Source organism: Citrus clementina, unplaced genomic scaffold (assembly GCF_000493195.1).
Source record: "Citrus clementina cultivar Clemenules unplaced genomic scaffold, Citrus_clementina_v1.0 scaffold_8, whole genome shotgun sequence".
NCBI lineage: Eukaryota > Viridiplantae > Streptophyta > Magnoliopsida > Sapindales > Rutaceae > Citrus > Citrus x clementina.
This window is the reverse complement of record NW_006262022.1, coordinates 6,715,372-6,740,831: the sequence shown is the minus strand read 5'-3', so window position 1 is coordinate 6,740,831 and position 25,460 is coordinate 6,715,372. Positions and strand designations below refer to the sequence as shown.

Below are 25,460 nucleotides of genomic sequence, written 5' to 3'. Positions count from 1 at the left end.
TTACTTATTCGGGTTTTGTGTTAGCATCGAATGGGAATCATTTGAAGAATGATGAAGTTCAAGTTAGTTATTTTGATTGATGCTTTTTATTATATGGGCTGCTGAGGACCCTGATACGAGTGTCTTATAAGTTTGCCAGTTCACATTTCAGCTAAAGAATCATACATGAGATGAGAAATTGAGAACTAGCGTTGTTCTTAGAATCTACAGTGTTAGCGCATGTTGGTGAAGAGTATAGATGACTGACAGTGCCCTTTTTCTCATTTTGCTGCTATCTTTGCTACAATTCCAACGCTAGCTCCAAAATTATGGGTAGTCCATTGATGAAATAAGTTAAACCAAAGATGATACTGAGAAGACTGATGAGTTTGTCTGGAAGTAATACTTGCCATCTCTTCTAGGTTCAGTTGCCAGTCTGTGTACTGTGTGAATTGGCTTTAAGATCATGAATGTTGTGAAGTAGCAACTCGAGCAACAACTTTGAACATAGTTGCATTTGCCTTTGCTGCTTCATCTTCCAATTTGATGCGGAATTTAGATAGTAATTCTGAAAAAGAAAAATAGAAGTAGAGATGCAAAAACTAAGCCAAGTAACAGTTCAAAACAATGCTCTGAAGGAATACCCAAAAGAGCACTGTGATACATCCATGCTTTTTACCTTTAGTTGCGCGGGTTTCCTCTTGCACCTGGTCTAGCAAGTTTAAGCAGAAGTGTGCGACTATGGGAAACCCCAGAATCAAAAGCCAAGAAACCAAAATGCATCAATACAGGTCTGAAATGGAAAGCCAAGCAAGCTCCAATCTGAAAATTCCAGGCAGCAAATGCAGCAAAATTTCTGGGTTCTGTTGCCAGTGCATAAGAAGACTAATACAATAACCAGTAACAATGACATCGCAAGTGTGGATGAAGCCTTTCTGTGGTTCATCTCCCTAGCCATTGCTTTTGCTGAATCATTATCCATATTAGCCAAATTGGTAGCAAGTAAATTTGAGAAAACAGTACTAATATTCAAAAGAAGTCTTGCTTGAATTTGATGGAGGAGCTCAATGTGTGATTATGAGTGAAGATGGGGACCTTTTCTCGGGCAATGATCCTTCAGCAAATGTATGTCCAATTCAAAGTCGTTTTTGCTATCAATCATGGCTTAAATGGTTGAAACAGTTCTTATTCCTGATGAGTATGTAATAAATTGTAAAATTTTGGCTTGCGATTAACTTGATTGCCAAGATTGAATTTTAGCGATCAAATACTTAGCATTAAGTACTGAAATTTGAAGCTTTGCTTTTTGTCCGACATCGTTTAATAAGAACATTCTCAGTACTTTCCTACATTTTATAGTGCTGGATAAACTCTCTTCCTGCCCGATTAACGCCATTATTACTTCATTAATAAGATGTAACTTAACTTTTCTACGGTCATTGGCCACTAGAGGAAATAAATTCCAATTAAATTTCTTTAGTGGAGGATGACCCGTATTAAAGTTTAAGTTAATAACACAAAATTAAAGTTTAATAGTGCATCTCTAAATTAATTCTTGTAAAAATTATTTGCGAAAAAATTTGCAGGTCAACATTAGTGCAAGTGACTAGACGTAAAAACTAAAAAGTGTGTAAAATTATTCGTATTTTGTACTACTGATAAATATATCGAATAATATTAACCAGAAGAATAAATTAATTACGTCTAAACCAATTTTTTTCTCTGCTTTTGAATGAATCATATAATTTAAACCTTCTTTAAAGAATCAAAACCACCCGCCATACCAGCTATTACTGCAATGAAAAGAGAAAAAAAAAATCCGCTTCTTACAACTTACAAGTGATTTAGCAAGCCATCTTCTAATTGTTTTGTTCAGTAATTTTCCAAAGAGATTTCTTTTGCAACCTGGCTTCAGCATAAGCACACTCAGTGTGGCTCGAGACAGGTTTTTCGGGTCTCTGTGAGATGTCAGTACAATCCCATTAGTTCCTAATCAATAATCCTTCATTAATTGTAGCAAGACAGAAGACAAGCATGCAATTATGCAAAGATGCAACTTATTTTCAGGAAAAATACAGTTTTCCTCTCAAAGGATTCACGATTTTGTGCCACAAAACCAAACATTGGTAATTCTAAGAAAAAATGTTCATCTTCAAAGACCAGATACACAGGGAAAGGAGCAACTGAACATCTTAGGAAGTTACTAAAACTACAGCAATTGCATTCACTTGAATAACGGGAAAAGGATGATGGTCGTGATCATCTTCAGCATCAAAGTCGTGGATCATGTCAACCTGCGATGGTAAGAAAGTTAGGAATTTAATATGTAAGGTAACAGCAAACACGCAAGCGCACTGAGAGCACCTCATCATATATGAGCCAAATATGCTCAAGAGGCATAGTACCGACAGGTCGTGATCATGACAGTTCAAAGGCACACATTGGTACTACTACTAGGTCAAAAACTCGCAACAAAAATGACCAAAAACCCGCAACAAAAATGACCAAAAACCTTGCAAACATACATTCTTTTGGTTGCAAACAGGCAGCCAATGAGGGACAAAAGAAGCTATGACTAATTTGACTAAGAATGCCCATCACTGCAATTTGTCTAATCAGTACTCACCTTTTATTTTTTGTCAAGGTAAAGATGCAGAATTTAGTCATTATCTTCTTTACCAAAGTCATATGCTATCTCAATCTGCAAAGAACAAAATCTGAATGAGGTACGAAGCAATTGGCAGAACTGTGGCATAAGTAGAGGATTAACCCTGTCCTTAGTTTATGTTTGAGAGAAGTTTAACTGCAATAGAACTGAAGCATACATAATCTATTTCAATTTCGAAAGAAGTTTGTGTGAATGCAATGAGTGAAAGAGCATAAAATGTGATAGACAGCAGAATATTACAACCCACGCCCATTAGAATGACTAAATGAACATGTGGAACAAAAGGCAGAGAATCACGACAAATTTACCCCTTCAGGTGGAGTTGGGTTTCTGCAAAACTTGGAACCACCAGGAGCCCAAGGAACTGCACAAAGAAAACATACTTAAGCTTCAAAACCACAGAGGAGATCCAGAGCTCGGGGAAGCACCACGACAGAAAGCATTGCACGTTATTACAATCACATAAATAAATTAAGTCCATAGACATTAATAAAATCCAACATGGTCAAGTACAAGCACAATCTATGAAACATCACATCTACAAAAATTAATTTTATAAACCAACATGAACTCTAATTCGTTTTGACGGAAAAAAAAAACAACATAGGAACCCTAATTTGTTTATGAATTACAGGAGAAAGTGAACAGCACAATGGTGGGACAGCTTGACAGCAAACTATAGTTCCTAACAGTGTAGGAAAGTTTCAGATTTGAACTGCAGAGAAATTTGAAATACAAGACATCCAGACAAGTGGCATCAATCAATGACACTGTCATTACACAAGACTTTCTCTTTTTGTATTGGTATACTTTTGACCCACCCCACTCTTTTAGTACTTGATCCAAACCTTTGGGCATCATAAAATTTCAGAAAATGGACTAGAGTATGCAAAAGGATGGATTTTGAAGCTCAGGGCACTGTCAAACAATATCCAGAAACCATCACTAACTTTAATGATAAGGATTAAGGAAACGCTTTGCTTTACTTACCTTCCAACATTCATCTTCCTAGGGCAACAACCTACAACAGAACTATCTAATTCCTAAACAATCTTAAATCCCCTTTGAAGGTAAAAGCTGAATGATGTACATAAATTTACTTAAAAGAAAAAGTTGAAGAAAATGAACAACTTTAAGCTCATAGACCAAACCATCAAGTCGCCTGCCCCGGGTGGGGGGGGGAGGGTTGTTGTTGTGGGGGGAGGAGATTGTCTCCATATGGGAATAATTTTTACACTTAAGCTCTCACTCCCACAAACTTCACAAGTTCAAAAAGAAAATAAAGGAAACAAAGAGCCCATGTAAGATTATAAATTTCTCAAGCAGTTTTTTATAAGAAGAGTCTCATTTTCAAAAACTATACTCCTTTATACGCAAAAATATTTCATAGATTTACCACAGAGGTAATCTGGCAAAACTTCCCAAACATAAAGCCTTTATTCTCATAAAAGAATTCTATGCTTTGAGCCTGTACAAAAGCACTTACCAATGTAAGGATCAGGGTGCCGCCACTTGTTATAGGTTGCTTCAGCCTCATCTATCATTCTATCAATTGCATCAAGGTCCGTCTGCATATCAACCAAACAAAACATCACCAGATACCCTATTAATAGAAAGAAAAATATTAGCACAAAAACTGAGCCGTCACTCACAAGTAATGCAAGCACAACCACAAGAACCAATTTACAACATAGTTCGGAAAGTTCAATGCCCGAACTTCAGCAAGCTTACACAAAGAGACTTTAGCCAGATTTACTACATCTGAGATGATAACTAAACAGGAGGAAGACTGCATTCCACTTAATAGTAACTAATGATACCACCCATAAATAATTTGCAAAACCTCATGGTAGCAAGACAGCACTTCATAATACTTTGGCTCCGTTTTCTTCAAATAAAATTTATTTAAGTAGAGCTTTTGCTAGTAGAGCTTTTATAAGTAAAGTTTTTACCAAAATAATTCTAGTTATTTGATTGTCAAGAAGCGCTTTTACTAAAGACTACAAAATTACATTAATAGACAAGTTTTTTAAAGTTATGGTATAAAAATAATTAGATAGCATTATCAAATAAGTACAAGATATTTTAGACATTTTAACATTTAAAAAAAAAATTCAACCTCTACTCCCAAAGTCTAAATTTGAACTTTTCCTAGTAGAAATAAAATAATTTAATCTTCAAAAACTCTACTAAAAAAACAACAAAAATTTAAATAAAATTAAATAAGCACTTATGCCCATTAGATCAGCTATACCAATCAGACACTTTAACTATTACTACTTTTCTCGTAATTAGTTTTTACCATAATTAATTTCCTTCACACGCACCCATAAATTTAATAAAATGCATTCTAGTCCACATGGAAATTCCACTAAACTGTTATAATTCAGAAATAAAACGCTAGCAAGCAAGATATTTCAACATTAAAAAAAAAATCCGAAATTAAAAATGAATTTTTTAAGAAGAGCGAATGGGAATGTACCACGTGTTTGTTGGCTTCGAATCTGAGGCGGAGGTCATCGGCCTAGGAGCAGGAAAATTCAGAGAATCAAATGGTTAGAATTTTGATGATGTTTTTACAATTAGTATAATCGGAGATCGGAAATGTAAGTGGTGGTGGGGCCTACATACATCTTTGTAGAAGAGGTGGCGATGGACGGCCCAGTTGAGGGTGTCTTTGAGAGCACGGCGATAGAGGATCTGAACCCTCTCCTTCTGTGCCGCTCTCCTTGCTACGTACGCCGCTGTTGATATCGCTCCGCTCATCTCTCTCTTTCACTTTCGCTGTCGTCCCTCTAGAAACTCCGCTATTCGTTTTCTCCCTTCTGGGAAATAATGTCAAGCCGCAAGCAACCCAGCTAAAACGCACTGCTTCACGTTTTTGCTCTTTTTTCTTTTTCTTTTTCTTTTTCTTTTTTTTTTCAATTAATTTCCTCTTTTTATGCATACATGGCAATATTTTTAGTCGTCCGTACTGTAAATCATGTTATACTTTCCCAAAGTTTGTATGCACAAGGCTCCAAGTGGCATTGACATGATAAAATAAATATATATATTTTTTTTTATGATTAAAGGGCTCTTAAGAGAGCTAAGGCAACACTAAACGGGATTGTGCAACCCCATGAACATCATTTATCAATATGCTAAGCATATTTGGAGGAATAGATGGAAAACAATGTAATCCTAACGGAAAAGAAAAACTATACGAAGCTAGGAAATCAGCTGCTTCATTGGCTTCACGGTAAATATGTTCCACTTTGGTCAACCAATCATGCCGGAGGAGAGCTTGAATTTCCTGAATGAGCGTAAAATGCTCATGGATAGGAGGGTTTGAATTGGAGATTAACTTCATAACACACATGCTATCTACTTCCACGTAAACTTTGCGAAACCCATATTGCCAAGCGATAGATAATCCATGAAATAAACCCCAGAGCTCAGCTGAAGTCACCGAGCACACACCTAAATTGGCACTGTAGCCTACCTGCCACCCACCTCTGAAATCACGAATTAGCCCACCAGCTCCTGCAATCCCCGAAGATTTCTTGGCACCGTCGGAATTTAATTTGACCCAAGGCCAAACAGGCGCAATCCAACGAATCCATCTTTCGATACGGGTAGTGCCAGTAGCAAAGGAAGAGGAATTACTTCGTTGAATTTCAACAGCCCTTACTTTGATATCCATTGCAATAGCATTGCTCTCCCAATATTCCTTAGTAAAAATAAAATGATTCCGCCAGAACCAAATCCGCCAAATAGCTACTCCAAACATGACCCGCCAAAGGTTGCTGCAAGGATACTTGTTTGAAGCTTGCAAATTTCTTGACATCCACCCTACAAGATCAATATTGAAAAACTCCTGATGATTATGGTCCTGAAGAAGTCGAAGCCATACCGATCTAGAATAAGGACAGTCACGGAGCACATGGATCGTGGTCTCCAACTCATATCCGCATCTCTCACAATGTGTGTCAATGGTTAAATGTCGTGATGCTAATTCTCCCCTCGTCTTCAATCGATTATGCAGCACCAACCATATGAAGGTTTTTATGCTTTGCGGGCCTTTCCATGACCATGCCAACCGCCAGATCGTATCTCTTTCCTGCAAAGAAGGCTGAGCCAAGTGGTCATAGGCTGACTTCACTGTGAATTTGCCATGAGTTGTAGCTGCCCAGTAAGCTTTATCAGGACCATTCCACGCCAAAGGGGGGTGAACTGAAGCAATACGCATCACTGCATTATGAGATAAAAGGTAGCTGAACTTCGGCCAGTTCCAGTTGCCATCTGCAGTCACAAAGTCAGCCACATACAAATCACAAAGTTCGGGAGGTATTGGTTTCAAAGTAAACGCCGCAAGGGGAGAAGATGTCGTGGCCCAGCAATCCCACCAAAATTGCACTCTCAAGCCATTACCAACATTCCAACGTAACCCCCGTTTGGCATGATCCCAAACTCAACCCACAGACTTCCACAAATGAGAGCCATGCCGAGTGGGAAGAGATTGTGGGATATCCGAAAGTGACACTCTGTACTTTGTAGCTAGCACTTGGGCACAAAGTTTACCAGGTTCCGTGATCAAGTTCCAAGCAACCTTTAATAGTAAAGCGTCATTCATAATCTCCAATCTCTTAAATCCTAGCCCACCAGTCAGCTTCGGTTGACATATAGTGTGCCAACTAATTAAACTCATCTTCTGCATTTCAGCATTCCCACTCCACAAGAATCGTCGGCACACTTGATCAATTTTAGTCTTGATGCTAGTCGGTAAATTAGTAGTCTGCATAGCATAAATAGGGATTGCTTAGAGGACGGATTGGGTGAGGGTAATACGCCCTGCAAAGGACAGTTGAGAAGCAGCCCAACTCGAAAGTCTTTGCTTCATTTTATCCAGAATTCCCTGGTATGTTTGCTTCGAAACCCGGCGGTGCAGCAGAGGCATGCCTAGGTAGTTACCCAAATCCTTGGTGACTGTAAACCCCAGATCACGCCCCAATCGACCAGCTACAGCTCCGGAGATATTCTTTGAAAAGTAGACTTGAGTCTTAGATTTGTTCACCTTTGCGCCAGAACTCAAACAAAATTCGTCTAAGACCGAATTAATGATACAAGCTTGTGCACTAGAAGCCTCTGCAAAGAGTAATAAATCATCAGCAAAAAATAAATGACTTAGAGGAGTACCCATACGAGCTAAGCGAATTGGTTTCCATTGTTCCTGTTGGATGGAGCGATAAATTCCATGACTCAATCTCTCAATGCAGAGAACAAAAATATAAGGAGACAACAGGTCCCCCTGCCGAACACCTCTACTAGGGGAAAAATCCCTCGTTAGTTCCCCATTCCACAAGATGTTCATCCTAGTAGAAGTAATGCACTCCATTATTAAGTGGACAAGATCGAAAGGCAAAGCTAGCTCCATTAAGGTCTCATGAATAAAATTCCAGTTCAATCGATCATATGCTTTCTCTAAATCAATCTTAATGGCCATTAAACCTTTTTTACCCAGCTTTCGTCGCATAGAATGGACAACCTCCTGAGCGATGATGATATTCTCCGTAATATGCCGGCCGGGGACAAAACTTGTCTGGTAAGGCCCAACAAGATCCGGGAGTAAGGCTTGGAGTCTAGTCACAATAATTTTGGTTCCTGTTTTATAAAATACTGTGCATAAACTAATAGGGCGATACATCCGGAAGGATGTGGGACACTCAGTCTTTGGAATTAGGACTAGGAGAGTTTTACTAACCTCTCCAGGAATATGTGTGAATTGAAGACTTCCTTTATACCAGAACTAAAAGACTCCCCAACAATATGCCACTGAGCCTGATAAAACCCGGCAGGATAGCCATCGATGCCAGGGGCTTTGAGAGGACTCATCTGACAGATAGCCGCATGAATTTCTTCCTTATCAATTGGCATAGCAAGACTCGCCACTCGGGTTTGGTCAATTTGAGGAAAACACCCTTGCACCTGGTACGGCTGGTAGGTATCCTGTTCAGATTTATATAGCGTAGAAAAAAAAGTCACAGCATGGTCTTTAATTGCTTATGCTTCATAAATCCAATTACCTCCTTCATCCCTAATCGCTGTGATACGATTACGAGCCCTCCGTGTAATGGTTTTTTGATGAAAAAAAGATGTATTCCGATCCCCATATTTTATCCACTCTCTACGAGATTTTTGATACCATAACAACTCCTCTTGGGACAGTACTTCTTCCAGCTTCTTTTTTAGCTTCATCTCCAGGCGATACAGGCTACCGAGCGACCTATTTTCCAAGGCTTTCTGAACCCCACCAAGTCGAGCCAGCAATTCTTTTTTCCGTTTAAATATATTGCCAAACACTTCCATATTCCAAGTAGTTACCTTGCTTGTGAAGCGAGAAGCTGCTTGAGCATAAGGCATATTTCCTTGCCAATTATCCTGCATAAACTTCCCAAACCGATTGTCTGTCATCCAGGCAGCTAGAAACCGAAAAGGCTTTATCCGCCCCATTCCTCTACCATTGCGCTCAAAACGAACCAAAATCGGCTTGTGATCAGAATCAATTCTCGGAAGATTGGTGACTGAATAATTATCGAACTTGAAAATCCAATCTTTATTACTCAAAACACGATCAAGGCGCTTGGACAAACTCCCACGAACCCAAGTGAACCGAGGACCACTGAAAGGCAAATCAACCATTTGATTAGTATAAAACCAATTATTAAAGATTGGACAAATACCGGTGCCCAGTTGAGACCCTCCACGTTTTTCCTCAGCATATAAGATTGAATTAAAATCACCCCCCACCAGCCAAGGATCATGCATCGAACTCGCAATGCAATTCAACTGGTGTCAAAGCTCATGACGACGACTTGACTTGGGGCTCGTATAGACTGCCGTGACCCAAGCGTGAGTAACATTCTGAGCACTGATCTTTAAATGTATAAACTGATTATGATTTAAAGTAACTTCAACGTCAAAAAAATCACGCCATAACACCCAAATACCTCCAGAGAAACCATTAGCCTCCACACGATGAGAACGGTCAAAACCACTTTTTTTTATAAAATCGTCTGCTTTCTTCCCACTGACTCTTGGCTCGAAAATTGCTACAATTGTCGGATTGTAGTTCTTAACTAGAGCAGCAAAGGTTCGTCTAAAAGTTGGGGACCCCGCCCTTTGAACATTCCAGAATAAAATTGAAACTGTCATAAAATAATTATGAGTAATGGGGAGCAGGATCGGCTTACGGACTAAGCCCCACCATCATTCCTTCATGCACTCTAAGAGTCTCCTGTACAACCATGTCTTCATCATCAGACATAATGTCTTCACCTTCATGTCTAAATACCGGTTGGGAATCACCCTCATTATTCACCCTTATGTCAATAACCCCTGCATCTTTGCCATCGGGAGGCTCCGCAAGCTGTTTTGGAGTGAGTTGTTGTGTAGGTTCGTCAACAATTGTTCCACTTGGTGGCTGTCTTGTAGCCTGGTTTTTGAAAGGTAAGGTGACAGCCGTATGTTTTGTGGGATCAAGAGTGGTCAAGTTGAACGTAAATTCAACGGTATCACTAGGCATATGTCTCGGTTTGGGATTATTGGTAGTGTGGGATAGAATTTTGGTGACATGGGGACGTAGGGTTTCATGCATGGAGCTGGATGCGGTAAGGTGCAGTGGCTTAGGTTTTGAAAACTGTGGTTTGGCCACTTGCTTTCCTTTGGATAGCTGGTGATAAGGTTTTAAGGTGCGAGAGGTTTTCAGAGTAGGGTTTTTTCGATTGTTGAAGTGATCGGTAATGGACGTGATTGGTTGCTGGGGAGGGACTTGTAGGGGGTTCTGAGCATCAAGCTCCTCCGCAGTTGGTGCATCATGGTCGTCAGATAAGGCAGCAAAACGAGAAGTAGTATTGAAATTCGTTCGCTGATTTCTCTCTGAATCCGTAATGTTCTCTTTATCCACAACTGTTCTAGCTCTCCCTTTTCGCTCCACAACCATCCATGGGCCAAATCTCTCACGGCTGCTGTTATCCACAGTCGGAACACCGATCTTCTCGACTGTTACGTTAGCTTGTGGGTTGTTCTCAGAGTTTACCTTGTTTATCTCAGCCGAAGTTTGTTTATTCAAGCAAACTGTGCTACTGTGGCCATACTTACCACATTGGTAGCATATGATCGGCAGCCCTTCATATTCAACCTTCTGAATCCTTCCATCCAAGTTAAACCGAGACACCAACGGTTGAGTAAGAGAGACACGAATAGCAATCCTAGCAAATTTGCCCCTTTCTCGCAATTCAGTACGATAATCGATTTTAATGACATTCCCCACGAGTTGTCTAATCTTTCTTAGGACACGCTTATCATATAAGTGAAAAGCCATTCCAGGCAAACGAATCAAAACAACTGCAAAATCAATCTCTGTAACGGTGCTATCCAAGCTGGGATTCCAAGGTTGGACTGTTAGATAATGTCCAAAGATTACCCATGGCCCCTCAGTTAACGCATAAACAGCATCCTCTGCTGAATTAAGATGGACTAAATAGTAATTATTCTCAAGGTCGATTACTGAGAAATCTGGAATCATATGCCACATGACCTTCAGCCGATTGCACAATACCTTATAGCCGATATTCCTCCCCAACAACTTAACCACCACAGAGTTTTGCCAAGGTTGAACTAACTTCTCGTGGATTCGTTGAGAAAATTTAATAGTTGGCATGGCACCATCATCCCCAACAATTACGTCTCCAGGTTCAAAGTCCCACTCGTCATCCATCGTAGTATCATCAAAACTTCTCTGTTGAGTCCGGGGCATGAGGGCATCCTTGAAAGATAGCGGCGGTGAGTTATCCTCATCCATACCATGGCTGCGAAAACGAGCCTTTTTGGTAGAACGATCCTCAAGCAGCGGTGGTGGAATCGTTTTCAACAAACTAGGGTTTTCTTGGGTTCCAAGGTTTTCGGAGCTTTCCGACATCTTCGGTTATCTCTTGATCGTTTTGGCTAAAGCTTTTGTTGTGCAAAGAAGCCAAGTGAACTAGAATCCATATAAGGCGGTAACGAGCTCATTAGGGCTCCATCAACACATGCTACCTAATGCTGGCTAGCTTTGTGATTTACTATAAATATTTTTAGTAAATGGTAGTTTGCTATAATGTTCCATATACCATATCAATAAAAATACAGAATTTGTATTACTAACATTTTAGTATAAATATTATTAAGTTTAATAATGAAAATAAATAGGTATATATTACTAACAAAAAAGAAAAATAATAAGTTATTCTAAGTTAAAATTTTGACACAAATTTGATACGTTGACATTATGTAATTTAACAATATAAAGAGTATATTTATTGATAATAGTTTTATGGTTTGGGATCATAAAGTGTGGGAAACGTCTGAGAAAACTTTAAAACTGCAAGATTTTAAAAACTTAAAACTTAAAGCGCTTAAACTGTACGATTTATGCGTTTTTCCAAACGTTCTCGCACTTTAAAATTTCAAATTGAAACATTTCTTTATTAATTGATTAGAATGCTTATTCTAACTTTGAATATTTGTCATCATGTTGTGTAATGTCGATGGATGATAAAGTGTTTCAAAATTTTAAATTAAAATAATCCACCCATTATTCTAAGTGATAAGAAAAAACTACTTATAAATATGGATCAGATTAATCACATAATTTGTAGTCAACTTGAATAGTATAGTTTTTTAATTGGGAATATTTTTATGACTATATTGGTTCACGAGACTATCCGTTGCAAGTTTGTAAAATTTATTGTCAACGTTGTTGTATGTTTTTAAAAATCTATTGATAATGTTAAGGGACAATATTTTGAAGAACCTTAAGGAGATTTATGCTGGTTTAGTTAGGTCAAGCAATCAACAAATACTGCTAATTAACACAATCGTATCAAAACCAGAAACCCACATTACCAAGCCTACAACAATTATAGTTACAACCTTTCAATCATGAAAAGAATGCTACATTGGCCTATCTAATTCAACACCTCTGCAGCCGTGTGTGTGCATAAAAGTTGGTGTAAAACAAGCTTACAAAAGGGATGCCATGCTGTGCTTCCAGCCTAAGGATCTTCGCCTTGGGGTTGTCAGAGGAGTGAAGCTAAGCCCAAACATTCCCTTGAGGGCGTCGCCCTGTTCGACAAATCTTATCAGCTTTGCAATGATGGCCGCACTCTCTGTGATGCGGTTCATATCCTTGGTGTTGCTCCACAAGTGGTTGGCCAGCTGAAGCCTCCTGCGCTTTGAGTTTAACCCAATACCCCACTTCTGGTAGAGTTTATTCCTCTCGTCTGCTGAAAGCCTTCTGCGCATCAGTTTGCTCAGAGTTTCTCTCTCACGACGAAGAGCCCTCTCACTGTTTCCAGATTAGAAAATCTTATAAGATGATGAAGTACTAATATAGAACATAGAAGATAATGTAATACATGTTTAAAGATGCCTGTGCTGCAACAGTAGAAACATAAAAAGAAATGTCCAACAATGCAACAAAATGAAATAAAAAACTGTTTTGGCCTCAGAGGTTCAAAATTCTAGAGCTAAAGATCAAATAATTGAATGGTGTATCCTTCCATGCACTCTATTATGACATCATGGGCATGCCTCACAACCCCATCCACCATTTTTCTTCTACAGTACTCATGAATTAAACGCTTAAAACCATAAACAAATGAAGCACGAATAGTATAACACTCCAGATGAATAATGACACATTTTCCAAATCAAATTCCCAAATTCCTGGGATTCATGTTCATGTTTGGTCTTACTATTCAGAATCAGAAGAAAATTTCTAAAATCCATGACACTTGAATTATCCACATACGAAAATGCGCTTGCACAAACAGTACAGTGAGAACGAACCTTGAAGCTAAAGATAGGACTCGACCATCTTGCATTGCCATATTTCCTTGAGAAAAAGATTCCTTAAGGAATGAAAGTCTTTTAAGCTCCACTCCCATGTAAATGGAATCTGATGGGTCACCTCTGAAGAGCAGGAAAAAGTAGGTTCTGTGGACCAACGAAACATTGCAAGTTTGCCAAAGTTGAAATAACTCTCTTCGCTGCCTCTCAAATTCCACCGGCCAATTTTCAGGAGTTTCTAGTGCTTCATGCATTGGATCCAATCCTACATCTTTCACATTCTTTTCAGAGTTATCAGCTTGTAGTCCTGTCTCCTGAGCCTGCAATGCACAAGTGGCATGCATCAAAACCATTTCAAAGGAAACCTAAATCTAGTAAAGACAAATAAACTGAACTGTTCTCACCTGATTTTTGGCCATTTTATTCAATCCCGCAACAAAAGTTTGAATGCTAGTTATATCTTCATCTGCAGAGGTTTTGATGGAAGCACTCTCAAGAGAAGATAAAGAATCATTTCTTGACAAACTTGAAGTGTTGGTACCATAACTAAACAACTTCTTTTGGAAACCTTCTGGTCTTCCAGGGAAGTTTTTCTCAAACCCATTGGGTGGAGTGCTTTCAATTTGTTCTCCCTTTTCCAAACTTGGAGAAGATGACCCAGCCATGAGCTTAGCTCTGCAGCTCCGGCTCCTAGCTAGCGATAGGCTTCTAGAACTTGACATATCTTCTGCCAATGACCTTGGAGAGGATTCGCCAGCATCAGGATAAGGACTGACAAGAGATTCAATGGTCTTTTGCACATTATTGAGTCTCTGCTCCAACGCACCATATGTAAAACCATTTTGGATTCGTCTCTCCTCCCTATCTCCATTCACAGGGGTTGATATCATTTCTTGACCTGTTACATCTCCATCCTCGTATGTCAAAGCCAGCGTTCCTTCATTTTCACCATTTGATAAGGCATGAGATTCAAAGTTCTTGAACCTACTTGATCCTTCCATCTCGATACATTGAACTTCCCTGCAGTATTCATCAGAATCTTCTGTGGTTGCACCTGCATTCTCCTCCAGACTCTTGCCTGAATAGGATCTTACAACTTTCTTTCCAATTGGCAGAGGCGATGAGGTACAATCAGACAAAGTAGGGTCTTCATTATTTTCCGGGTGATAGAGATACTCAGAATTATTCTCACTCTCTGTGTCATAGAAACGAGTTGTGTTCGACTTCTTAACACCATTTTTCATACGGTGCAAATCAGCAACACCTGATGCCTCTGATTCTGAATATTCGCCTTCCCATATATCACTCACTTGCTTATGAGAATTATGATTGCGACCAGTCTAAAAAAGGAAATGAAAGAAAGAGTTAGTAATATATCAAAAACTCAAACTCTGCAGTAAGTTGGCAAAAATATACACCTCTTGTCTTGAATCTTGATCACATCCAACCATTCTCAGCAAATCCTCAACCCGAGATTGAGCAAGATCCCTCTGCTTAGTCAACTCCCTAATCTCTCTCTCCATCTGCATGATACAGAACCATGAAATTAGAATTAGCCAATAGTAACATGGAACTAGTTGTATAAACTAATCTTTTTGCCATCTAGGAGTAAACACATTAAGCTGCATCTCATGTATCATTAAATCTGGGATTCCCATGAGAGTAGAACATAAAACATAACTTTGGGCCTTTTCCAGTCATGCAGTAAGTCATACTGAAAGGTCTAATGAAAGTTCTAGGGCAAAGGTATTTAGATACTGTTTGAACTAAAACGGCTAGGGGCCTGAAGCACATCTGATAATAATATGTTGTGGCAATAGTTGAAAGTTCTCTAGTTTGCGCCATTTATTTGATTCATCAAAGTGAAACTTTATCATCTTATGTCTACTCTCCCTCTCTCCTGGTTTATGCCTGATGGACACAAAAGAAGTGTGGTATTGGTGCCATAAAAATGATAAGCCATACAAAAGGTAGCAATATATGCATCAAGTTTTAGGGCAAACAAAACCTTAAAATATTTTAACCACCATATATTTCAAGTAAATTGCAAATATTTTTCAAATTAACATGCTTATCCACAAAACAGTACCATATGTAATTGGACATTGACAAATCAACAGCGTCTAGGAATCCCTGTGCCTACACATGTGAGCATTTTAACTACCAACAAACTATGAAACTAATACTAAAGTAAATCCTTACCTTTTGGATCTGAAGATCTTTCTTTCTCAATAATGCCACATAATCACAAGTTGATGAAGCAGGGGCAGGACTTCTCAACTCACTTTCCAATCTAGCCAGCTCTTTTTGCAAATGCTTAACCAAGGCCTTATCTGACATGACTACATTGACCTGTGCTTTTGTAGTTACTTCTTTTGCACAACACGCAAACAAAAGAGTGTTTCTGGTTTGCTCGACATGGCTTCGAGCAGGGCTCAAAGTGCAAATGATGGCAGTTCTAGCATTGCCACCCAAGCAAGGCTGCAGCATGCGAGTCAGCTTAGAATCTCTATAATTGATGTGTCCATTTCTTCCTTTACTGCATGAATCACAGCACCACAACAATAAGCAAGTTAAGTTCAGCTCCCCATAGCATAAAGCTCCAAAGCAAGGAATTCTAGGGAGCAGAGCAAAGATATAACTCTTGCTTCAGTTATAGGGATCTCTCTCTCTCTCTCTATATATATATATCAACAAGTACCAAACAAGCTAGTGGGGTCAAAATCCCTACCGCTAATGAGTCAATTTTTGTCATTTGAAAATGTGGTTTGATTCGTTTAACCATTGAATTCTGCTTGAACTTGAGCTTGAGCTCATTATTAAACTTGTTATGGTTTCAAGCTCAAACACGAACTTTTAGAAGTTCGAATCCAGTTCAGATGAAGAGCTTGAGTACCTCCATACCACATTAGTTTATATGATATGAATTCTTATTTGATATAATCCACTACTATATATTTTATACGTAATCAGAAAATTTATTAGTCATAAACAAATTAGCACTCAATTGGCTCAATAACTTTAGGAACCAATTTAAAGGAACTCAAATTATATTACAATGTTCACAAGGAGCATCAGCTTTGTTTATCAAGTTCAAATCAACCAGGCTTGAATAACTCAGATTCAGTCTAGCTTTGCTCGATTTATTGCATCCCCGTAATCCAATATGACTGTTTTTCTTTCATATTAACAATTTGCATAAAACCACAAAGTCCAGTAGTTCAACAAGTGAACAATAACTAGAATCGGACTACACAATTCCGAATTGTCACCTTCAGTTTTTTGCATTTGAGAAATTATCTCAAGCTTCCACTGTAAAAAATTGTTTATCTCTTGGTCCAGAAAAGTGAAATTTACACAGCCAAAGTAACCTACATTATGTCCAAAAAACTTCAGCCAAAACAAATTACATGTTTATCAGGAAGAAAATTTAATTACTAACCTTAGCTTGCGAATGACAGTGCTCAGAGTCAGTAAACTGCGGTTTATGTGGCAACCTTCTTTCAATCTTGCCCCAGTTGATAATGCCTGGGATGCACGCTCACTCCCTGCCAAATCAACAAAATTCTGCACAAAACATCAATTTGGAACGACTCAGTTTAGTAATTTTTCACTGAAAAATGACAAAATGCCCAAGACACTTTCCAGAGAATTTTTGGTCCTTACCACACTGGCTGAAAGAGTGGTTGAATTTTCTTTGCCTAAGAACTCTCGAGCAGAACTTTCAATCATCTAAGCAAATTAGTATAGAAAAGACGGTGTAAATTGAAAAGTCCTACAGCGCTCCATACTGATGATACGTGAAAATTGCTCAAACCAGAAAAGAAAACAGATGAAGGGGCAAACCAATCTTATGATTTGATGAGATCTGGAGCTTTTCTCATTCAGTAAGGTCTCCCCTATCCGTCTTTGAGCTGCAGAAATGTAATAAACAACATTATTCAAAACATACAAATTCATCCATTGATAATTGGACTTTGTAAGATGCCTTACCTTCACAAATTGAAAGGAGCTCTTTTAAATGATTCCAGTCCTTCAGAATTTCTTCCGTTACTTTCTCCACAACAACCCCTTTCTGATGAAAATAAAAACTCATGAGAGAGAATCGGGATACTTATTGGATAAAACCACTAGGGAAAGTGGCATTCACCTCTGGGTCATCTAGCAGCCTAAGTGGAGTATTATCTGTACTAAGGAGGTCTCTAATCGCTTCATTGTAGATCTCCATTGCGGAGAACTTCAGAACAAATGCTCTTTCTTCATGCTGAAAGTATCAACATTCCTTATCTTAACAACACATTAATCTGGAGAAGTGTAACACTGAAAACAAAAATAAGAAAAACTAGAAAACTCATTACCCTGTGTATATAGTCAAATATATCTGCTACTGTGCACTCAGTTATTCCAGTCATTGTGTATGTCTTTCCACTGCTTGTTTGCCCATATGCAAAAATACTTGCTATGAAAATGAAAATTGCAAAGATGTTTTCAAATGCCATTAGAGATTGAGGAGGACAGTGGGAGGAAAAAAAAAAAGCCATATAACAATATCATACTTACAGTTAATACCACTAACAACTGAAAGTGCAATTTCTTTAGCTCCATCTTCATACACTTGCCTCGTAGAGCAATCACCCCGAAATACTCTGTCTATCTCAAAAAATATAGCAAAGAGAAGACAAAGAAAACAATTAAATAGATCTCAAATAACTTGTATGAAACTACTAAATCCATATTTCTATAGTAACTGCTTCCCGGTCCAAAGACGTGATTGATGCACTTATGTTGATGTTTCATGCACATCTTTACTAAATTTTAAACTATGGAAATGCAAGCTCCAGTCATACACAACGCATAAAGATCAAACCATAGAAGCCCCAAGTTTTGAAGCATGTAACTATAGAGTATAATTAAGTAAACAAGCCATCCAGGCTTACCGTATTAACAATGCATCCATCACTTAAGTTGATAGATGCAATGAAATTCAATGTGCCTAAATATTAGATCCAACACTAGCAAAGCTTCAGAAGTAGAAAGAGTTGTTATGGATATACACAAATACACTAAATTGCATTATACATTTAGACTCAAACAGATAATCCTCATTCTAACTTACTACAGTGACAATATAATTTGAAATTTAAACCAAATGACCTAGGAACATATTGTGTACCAAATGTATAGGCAGATGGAAATGTGGATCCTTCCCGAAGGGTGTTTCGGTATAAGATAGTGGTGTCATTGATGCATTCCCAATCAGTTGCTTCATCTGCTGTAATCTCCTTCTCACTCAAAGGCCTCAACCTCACCAAAACAAGAATCTTCTCCTCACGAGCACTAGGCGGTTGCATCTTCTCCATCTTCATTAGCTCTTCTGCTCCGACAGCCCCCATGTTTTCACACTCCACCTTTGTTCTTCTCAACCCAAACCTCCCTCCACTTCAATCAAGAGAAGCCCATAACTTACAACTCTTCAAATACAAAATAATCAAACTCAATTAGTCAAACACTCACAGTCAATCCTGCTTTCCCAAAATACAAGAAAATTAAAATATGGTTAACAGCAAGGCTGCTGCAGTTGCAAAATATATATCATCGTCAACCTTTCACCACCAAGATAATTGCAACGCTAATCATGGACATAATACTGTTACCCAAGCAAGAAGCAACCCTAATATAATGAACCATACTAACAAAAGACTAATAACAGGTTACATCATCAACAACAAACCAATCATCAGTTTTAACCAACCAACCCCCCAAAATGGGTCACTTTAATAAATTCTAATAAAAAAAAAAAATTGGAATGCTAACAAAGTTAACAGCTGGGGCCAAAAGCAAGTTATTAGTATCAACCAACCACCTAAAACCAACGATAGAAACAAAATTAAGGCTCAATGAGGTAGTTAAAAATTAATTGTCCTTGGTTAATCTTTAGTCCTAAGCTTTCTCAATCCAAAAAAATTGAAAAATTAAAAATTTTTCTTTTCTTCAGAAGCTATCAGTTACATTGTCAGAAAAGAAAACTTATCAGTTATCACAGTGGCGACCAACAACCATGCTTGAAAGCCAAGCAAAAAAACAAAAACAAAAACAAAAATCCATAAAATAAACTCGCGTAGATTATTTATTTACCTTCAAACGCTGTGTCCTCGTCAAGAAACCGTTAATGAACAGAGACTATTTTAGCAATGCAGTTCGGATAAAGTATGAAACAGTAATAATACTGACCATACATATCGAAACGCCGTCGTATCGTCTAGGTGCCTCTGATCTGAATCAGTTAACTCACTGATTCATCGTCGAAAGCTGTGCACCAAACACAAAAACAAAGTAAAAATGAAAATTACACAGAAGCAGAAACATTAAATGCTTTGTGAGATCCTGATTTTAATGGACTTCAACGTTACTGTTTTAAAAAAAAATGAAAACAATTTTAACGGTAACGATATTACAACTAAATCTCTTACATAAAATCTGATTAATCTTTCCTTCAAAGACTGGAAATCAATTCATATCCAAAGTCTAAATATTGAAAAAAATAATAATAAAATCAGTTAACTGAGAATACTAATTCATGGAGTTAATGAAAAACGTGACTTGAAAGAGCAAATATACAAGAAGCAAGTTTCCAATATTACTTTTATACGCGTGGAATACTGGAATAAAGTTGAAAGGAAGGATAAAATGGAGAATGTGAGTTAATATGAAGGTCAAAATGGTGAAAAAAAAGTACAGGATTAGAAACCAACCGAAACTGCACGGAGACTTTCGATAGAAACAGAAAAAATCGGCGACTTTTTAAAACACTCCCACGATCTAAATAAACTGAGAGAAAGAAAGAGAAGAGAAGAGAGTGATTTTTTTTTTTACTAAATAAGAATTTTAAATTTTTTTAATTTAAAAAAAAATGCTAGCTTTCTTTTTTTTTTTTTCCTTTTCACGTTTTAAGCTGCTCTCATTGGAACGTGTTAGTAGTAGTGGACCTAACGGTGAAGCTCAGAATCTGAAAGGGCATCTCTCACCGTCACGGCTATGGTTATGGAGGCTGGGGGTGTTACGGAATTACGTTTTTGTCCTTCCTTTTGTTCTGGATTGAAAAAGGAGAGGCACGTGAAGTAAAGAGAGATTGGTCAGTTTCAGTTGGCCTCCCGCCACGTGGAATCTATGCTTTCGTCAGGTACCCTTTTGCCTCGGATCTCACTGTTTGATCAAATTCTCGTCGCCGTCTGATTCTTTGACCTTTTGACCATTTCCATGAATGTTTAATTTTACTTTTTAATCTAATAAATTTGTATTTGAAAAAAAAACGGCTTTTTTTTTTTCAAATTACCTCCTGTACAAGTTAGACGTATTTTTATTACATTATTTCTTAATTTAAAAATAATTTTTTTTCAGAAATTTTTAAATTTTTTTAAAGCAGGGAGAGCAATAAATCCATTGATTTTTTTCACAATTACTACCACACTCATCCTTTTTTTTTTAAAGATTTTTCTGGTTTTTTTTTAGTAATATGTAAATATAAACCTAATTTTGATATCAAATAAATCCATTAATGCTCACAAAAGATACCATTTCTTTTTTTAAGATTGAGAAAAAAAATTAATTACAATAAATTAAAAAAATAACATTAGTGATCTATACCAAAAATTTAACTCATATTATAATGTATAAAGACTAAAGTGGAGGGAGAAATGAGGTAATGGTCCTAAAGGACTCGGTTTTTGTTTTGCGTGGAAAGCACGTTGTTGGACTGTTTGTTTATTAAAATATGAAAAGTTTAAGATTTAGAGGGCTCGGCCCTCATCCATCACACCAACCGACTATCCAATGTTTTCTTTGACAAATTTGGCACTCGAGCATAATAAAATAAATTTCTGTTTTAAACAAACAAATCATTTTTTTTTCAACCAAATAATAATTTTATGACACGCCAATTTTTCATTTGATGCCCTCCAATCTCTATCCCTCCCCATGTTGATCAAATTACAGAATTATTATTATTATTATTATTATTATTTACAAAATTACTTTGAGGAGGAACCAAGCTTTTGATATTTTACGTCCATTGTAAATATCGGATTTAATAAGACTATAGGAGAGTATCAACTATCTCTGGACGACTTTAGATTTGGATGAATTTGATCGAATTTTAAATTATTTTGATTGAAAAAAAACCATCCAAATATAATTCAAACCTTAAATTCGATTTGATTGGATCTGAAATAAATCGTATGGATGAATCTTTCGAATGAATTTGGGTTTGGGTTGGTTCGAATTTAGATGCTATTTTGGATTCGGGTGGTATTTTGAATTTAGATCTTGAATCTTTTGGTGATTTTAACATAAAATTCACGAAGTATATAATTAATTTTATATTTAGTTATTTATGTTTAATTATATGGTCTAAATCTAATCCGATTCGATGCCAACCCTACCACACCAATCTTGCTTCTAAATTTCTTAAATGTATTTTATTATGTCATTAACTGAATAATGATAATGAACTTTAAATGAGTAAGTGAGGTGAAATATACAATTTTAAAAAATAATGAATTTAACTAACTCTCTCTTTAAAAAAAAAAAAAAACCTAAGATATTATAACCTTCTACGAGTTAAAAAAAAAAAAGAAGAAGAAGAAGAAAAAAAGGAGAAGGGAATCGTTTTGGTTAGCTATAATTATCAACCATGGCTTTCAAAGACATTAATCTAGCCCCACGCCTACATGTCTATACGTTACGTGGAAAAGGATTGAAAACAACAAAACAATATATTCCAGTGTGTCGCAGACTATAGTTTTAAGTTGCGACGGTGAGGGAGGGCACTAAAATAATATCAAAAGAGAAACAACAAGTCATGAATAACGGAACGAGTAAACGCACCGGTTTGTCGGTTACGTTATCTACAGCTATGATGAGACGGGCCTCATAATATGCCAAGTCAGCATATTAAAAAGTTGCTCTCTCCGTATTTCATTGGACTCGAACAATGTAAATTGATTTAAGCAATTTTAAAAGATTAATTAAACCATGTCTTGTTTCTTCTTGTTTTCTCATGACGATTATGCCGACAACAAAGCTTTTTGTTTCGACACTAAATGCCAATAACAACCGATAATTTAATTGGAGACTAGTGATAATTTAATTGTTGTAATACACAAATAGAATTACATCGAAATTTATTCTATATTAATTTATACAAAAATTTATAACTCTATTATTACTCTTAAAATAATAGATATTCGGAGGCTCATTTTGTTTCCTCTATTCAAATATATATATAATTCACTTATAATAGGTTCTCAAATATCTAATTCTAAATTGATGAAGCTCTAGCTGCCAATTTCTTGAATAGTAAAGATCTAATCGTCTATTGAAGTAAAGTTTATTGAGGGCGTGGTTGTTCTTTACCCTAGGATTTAGCAAATCTCAGATTGTGGCGTGATGTGTGGCATTGTAAATGCTGACAAATTGAAGAGGATTGAATCAAACAAATACTATAAAATCGTATAAAGGTCAAAGAAGCAACTTTTTTTATAAGAGTAATTATAAGGTTGCATTTGCACTTGCACGCGTACTTATAATTACATGGGTCCATTAGTTTTTTCCCCAATTCAGGCAGCATTAGATAGTTTATTAATATATTTAGTATTTTAATCATTAACTGATTTGTGTTTGATGTGATGAACAAAACACGAATCTTCTAAATAAGTACCAACATCATGTAATACTGTTTATGTTATAATGAGTGATACTATCACGTGATACTGTGTGATTTATCTATAATTCTAACATTTTTCATAGAAAATTATGTCACTTATTTTGTTGCTTATCATATAATATACGGAGGAGTTATTCACTCGATCATTTATGTAACTTTAAAAAAAAAAAAAAAAAACACTTTCATGTTCATACAGCTTGGCAGAGAAAGTGAAACAGAACCTGTAAAAAGAAGCAAAAGCAACAAACAACCCATGAAAGCAAGCAAAGCAAAGCAAAGCAGCACCTCCGAATTCATAAAGGAGTAGGCCAACTCAAAAGCTCCTGTGAGTTGTGACCATAAAGATCATCATACTTACTAACCACCCTCTTAAATTATTTACTCCACATGGGGGATTTCTCTTACCTACATTACTCGAATCACCAATACGCACCCACAAGAGATTGATCAAAAAGTCATTCAATAACAAAAATTATGATGAAAAGACTAAATTTTTAGCCTGAAAATATCGAGAACCACTTTGAATTAATGTTGCTATAGTAAATTTCCAAATTCTTGAGAAAATCGTATGAAGAAGGGACAGTGACAATCAAGAGTGGTCAATCAAATGAATTAATGTGATTAATCACTGGAGAAAGTAAGTTTATTATTCCTTTTTAGAATATGATCTTTTGCTTCCAAACAAAGAAAGAACTAGACTAAAAAAGTAAATGGCCAAATGAATAGCTTTCTTGGACCAGCTGATGATGTTTATGGGTCATGAACCTCTTTTTTCTTTTGTCTTCTCTTAAATTCATAGCATTTGCATTCAACAATTCTCAACCTCCAACTTTGCTATCGTCAAAGATAATGAAACAAACCCTTGAAGATAAAATAGATACCTGTATGATGTCTCTGGAGAGAGAAGGGGGCTACCAAAAAAAAAAAACATTTGATGCATTTCTCAAGTCAATTAGAAAAAATATACATATAAATTAAAAAGTTTGCAATGCAGTGTTTCAACTTTGAACTTCATTAGGTCAAACTTTCACCAATTTTTGTATCCACCACATTATTGATTTTTTTTCTTTTTATAATTGTTTGCAAACAAACGAGAATCATTCTAATCCAACCTAGCAGTTATCGACCAACATGTATAACTCGTAGAAAATAAAGGGTAAATACTTGTTTAATCCTTGTATTTTAAGTCAAATATCCGTTTAATTCTTATATTTTAAAGTACTTAAAAACAACTTGCTATTAAGTATGTTACACTCATCCCCTGACTTTTTTTTTTTTTTTTTTTGGTTTGCCATCCTTCAAATGATATTCTTGCATCAATATTCTTGGAGATATTAATAAAAAAAATCCTAATTTATCAAATTAACTTTAAAAGTAACATAAAAAATTTGCAGAACATTTTATATTATTATTTTACTTTTAGGATTGATTTGATAAATTACTTTTTATAAAATAATTAATAGGAAGATTGTTGCAAGGATATTAAAAGTAGCTTTAAGTTAGCTTATATTAATTTATTTTATAAATAATTATTAGCAAGATTACTACCCAAGAAAAAATGCTAATTTTTTTCCCATTGATATTTATTAGTCAATTTTTTAATTAAATTTTTTACAACTAAGTTAATTAATATTAAGAATATTGTTATTATAAAAGGAAAGAAAAAATAAGAGTAAGAATGAATCATATATAACTACAGGGTGTTTTGATATTTTTTTTAAAATATAAGTACTAGATAGGAACTTAAATCAAAATATAAGAACTAAATGGACATTTATCCCACAACAAATATAGGGTGGTGATATTTCCGTACTATTTTAAGAAAATAATTTTAAAAGCCTGCACAATTTTTTAAAATCTAACATAAAAAGAATTTTAGAGAATTAATTAATAAAATATATCTTTTTAATTAATAAATATATATATTTGACTAGTAAGATTGCTTTAGTTTAACTTTAAATTTACTATTTTACTCTTATAAAGTAAAAGCACAAAAAATTTAGTTTTATTTTAGTTTTTTTATGTTTACAAAAAGTTATTCTTTCTTAATGACGTGTCGATACTACTTTACTAGTATGATTGTTAATCTTTAATTGAATTAACATAGTGTCTTTATAGTACAATATTCATGTAAATTATCATATTGTCAATTTTATGTAATTTACATGTAGGATAAACATCCGTTCACACTCACTGAACTTTCACATCTGAGCAGCATGGACG

At 36.3% G+C, this 25,460-nt stretch overlaps 3 protein-coding genes across 3 annotated transcripts; all 3 read right to left on the bottom strand.

The window, feature by feature from the left end:
- Positions 1–1,961: 1,961 nt before the first annotated feature.
- On the bottom strand, positions 1,962–5,541 carry LOC18035185 (NADH dehydrogenase [ubiquinone] 1 beta subcomplex subunit 9). The gene is made up of 6 exons (XM_006423424.2): positions 5,279–5,541; positions 5,130–5,171; positions 4,134–4,215; positions 2,956–3,011; positions 2,606–2,680; positions 1,962–2,273 (listed from the first exon to the last, which is right to left on the bottom strand). The coding sequence occupies exons 1-5, from the start codon at positions 5,411–5,413 to the stop codon at positions 2,639–2,641; spliced, it is 357 nt and encodes a 118-aa protein (XP_006423487.1). The 5' UTR covers positions 5,414–5,541; the 3' UTR covers positions 1,962–2,273; positions 2,606–2,638.
- Positions 5,542–9,875: 4,334 nt separating this feature from the next.
- On the bottom strand, positions 9,876–11,606 carry LOC112096296. Its single transcript, XM_024179726.1, has one exon. It carries the CDS (start codon positions 11,604–11,606, stop codon positions 9,876–9,878), a length of 1,731 nt encoding a protein of 576 aa, XP_024035494.1.
- Positions 11,607–12,504: 898 nt separating this feature from the next.
- On the bottom strand, positions 12,505–20,110 carry LOC18034868 (kinesin-like protein KIN-7F). The gene is made up of 15 exons (XM_024178872.1): positions 19,987–20,110; positions 19,652–19,825; positions 18,690–18,987; positions 18,077–18,166; positions 17,875–17,975; positions 17,667–17,780; positions 17,510–17,591; positions 17,363–17,430; positions 17,183–17,248; positions 16,959–17,083; positions 15,719–16,055; positions 14,935–15,039; positions 13,921–14,856; positions 13,517–13,836; positions 12,505–13,013 (listed from the first exon to the last, which is right to left on the bottom strand). The coding sequence occupies exons 3-15, from the start codon at positions 18,907–18,909 to the stop codon at positions 12,689–12,691; spliced, it is 2,889 nt and encodes a 962-aa protein (XP_024034640.1). The 5' UTR covers positions 18,910–18,987; positions 19,652–19,825; positions 19,987–20,110; the 3' UTR covers positions 12,505–12,688.
- Between the last annotated feature and the right edge of the window lie 5,350 nt (positions 20,111–25,460).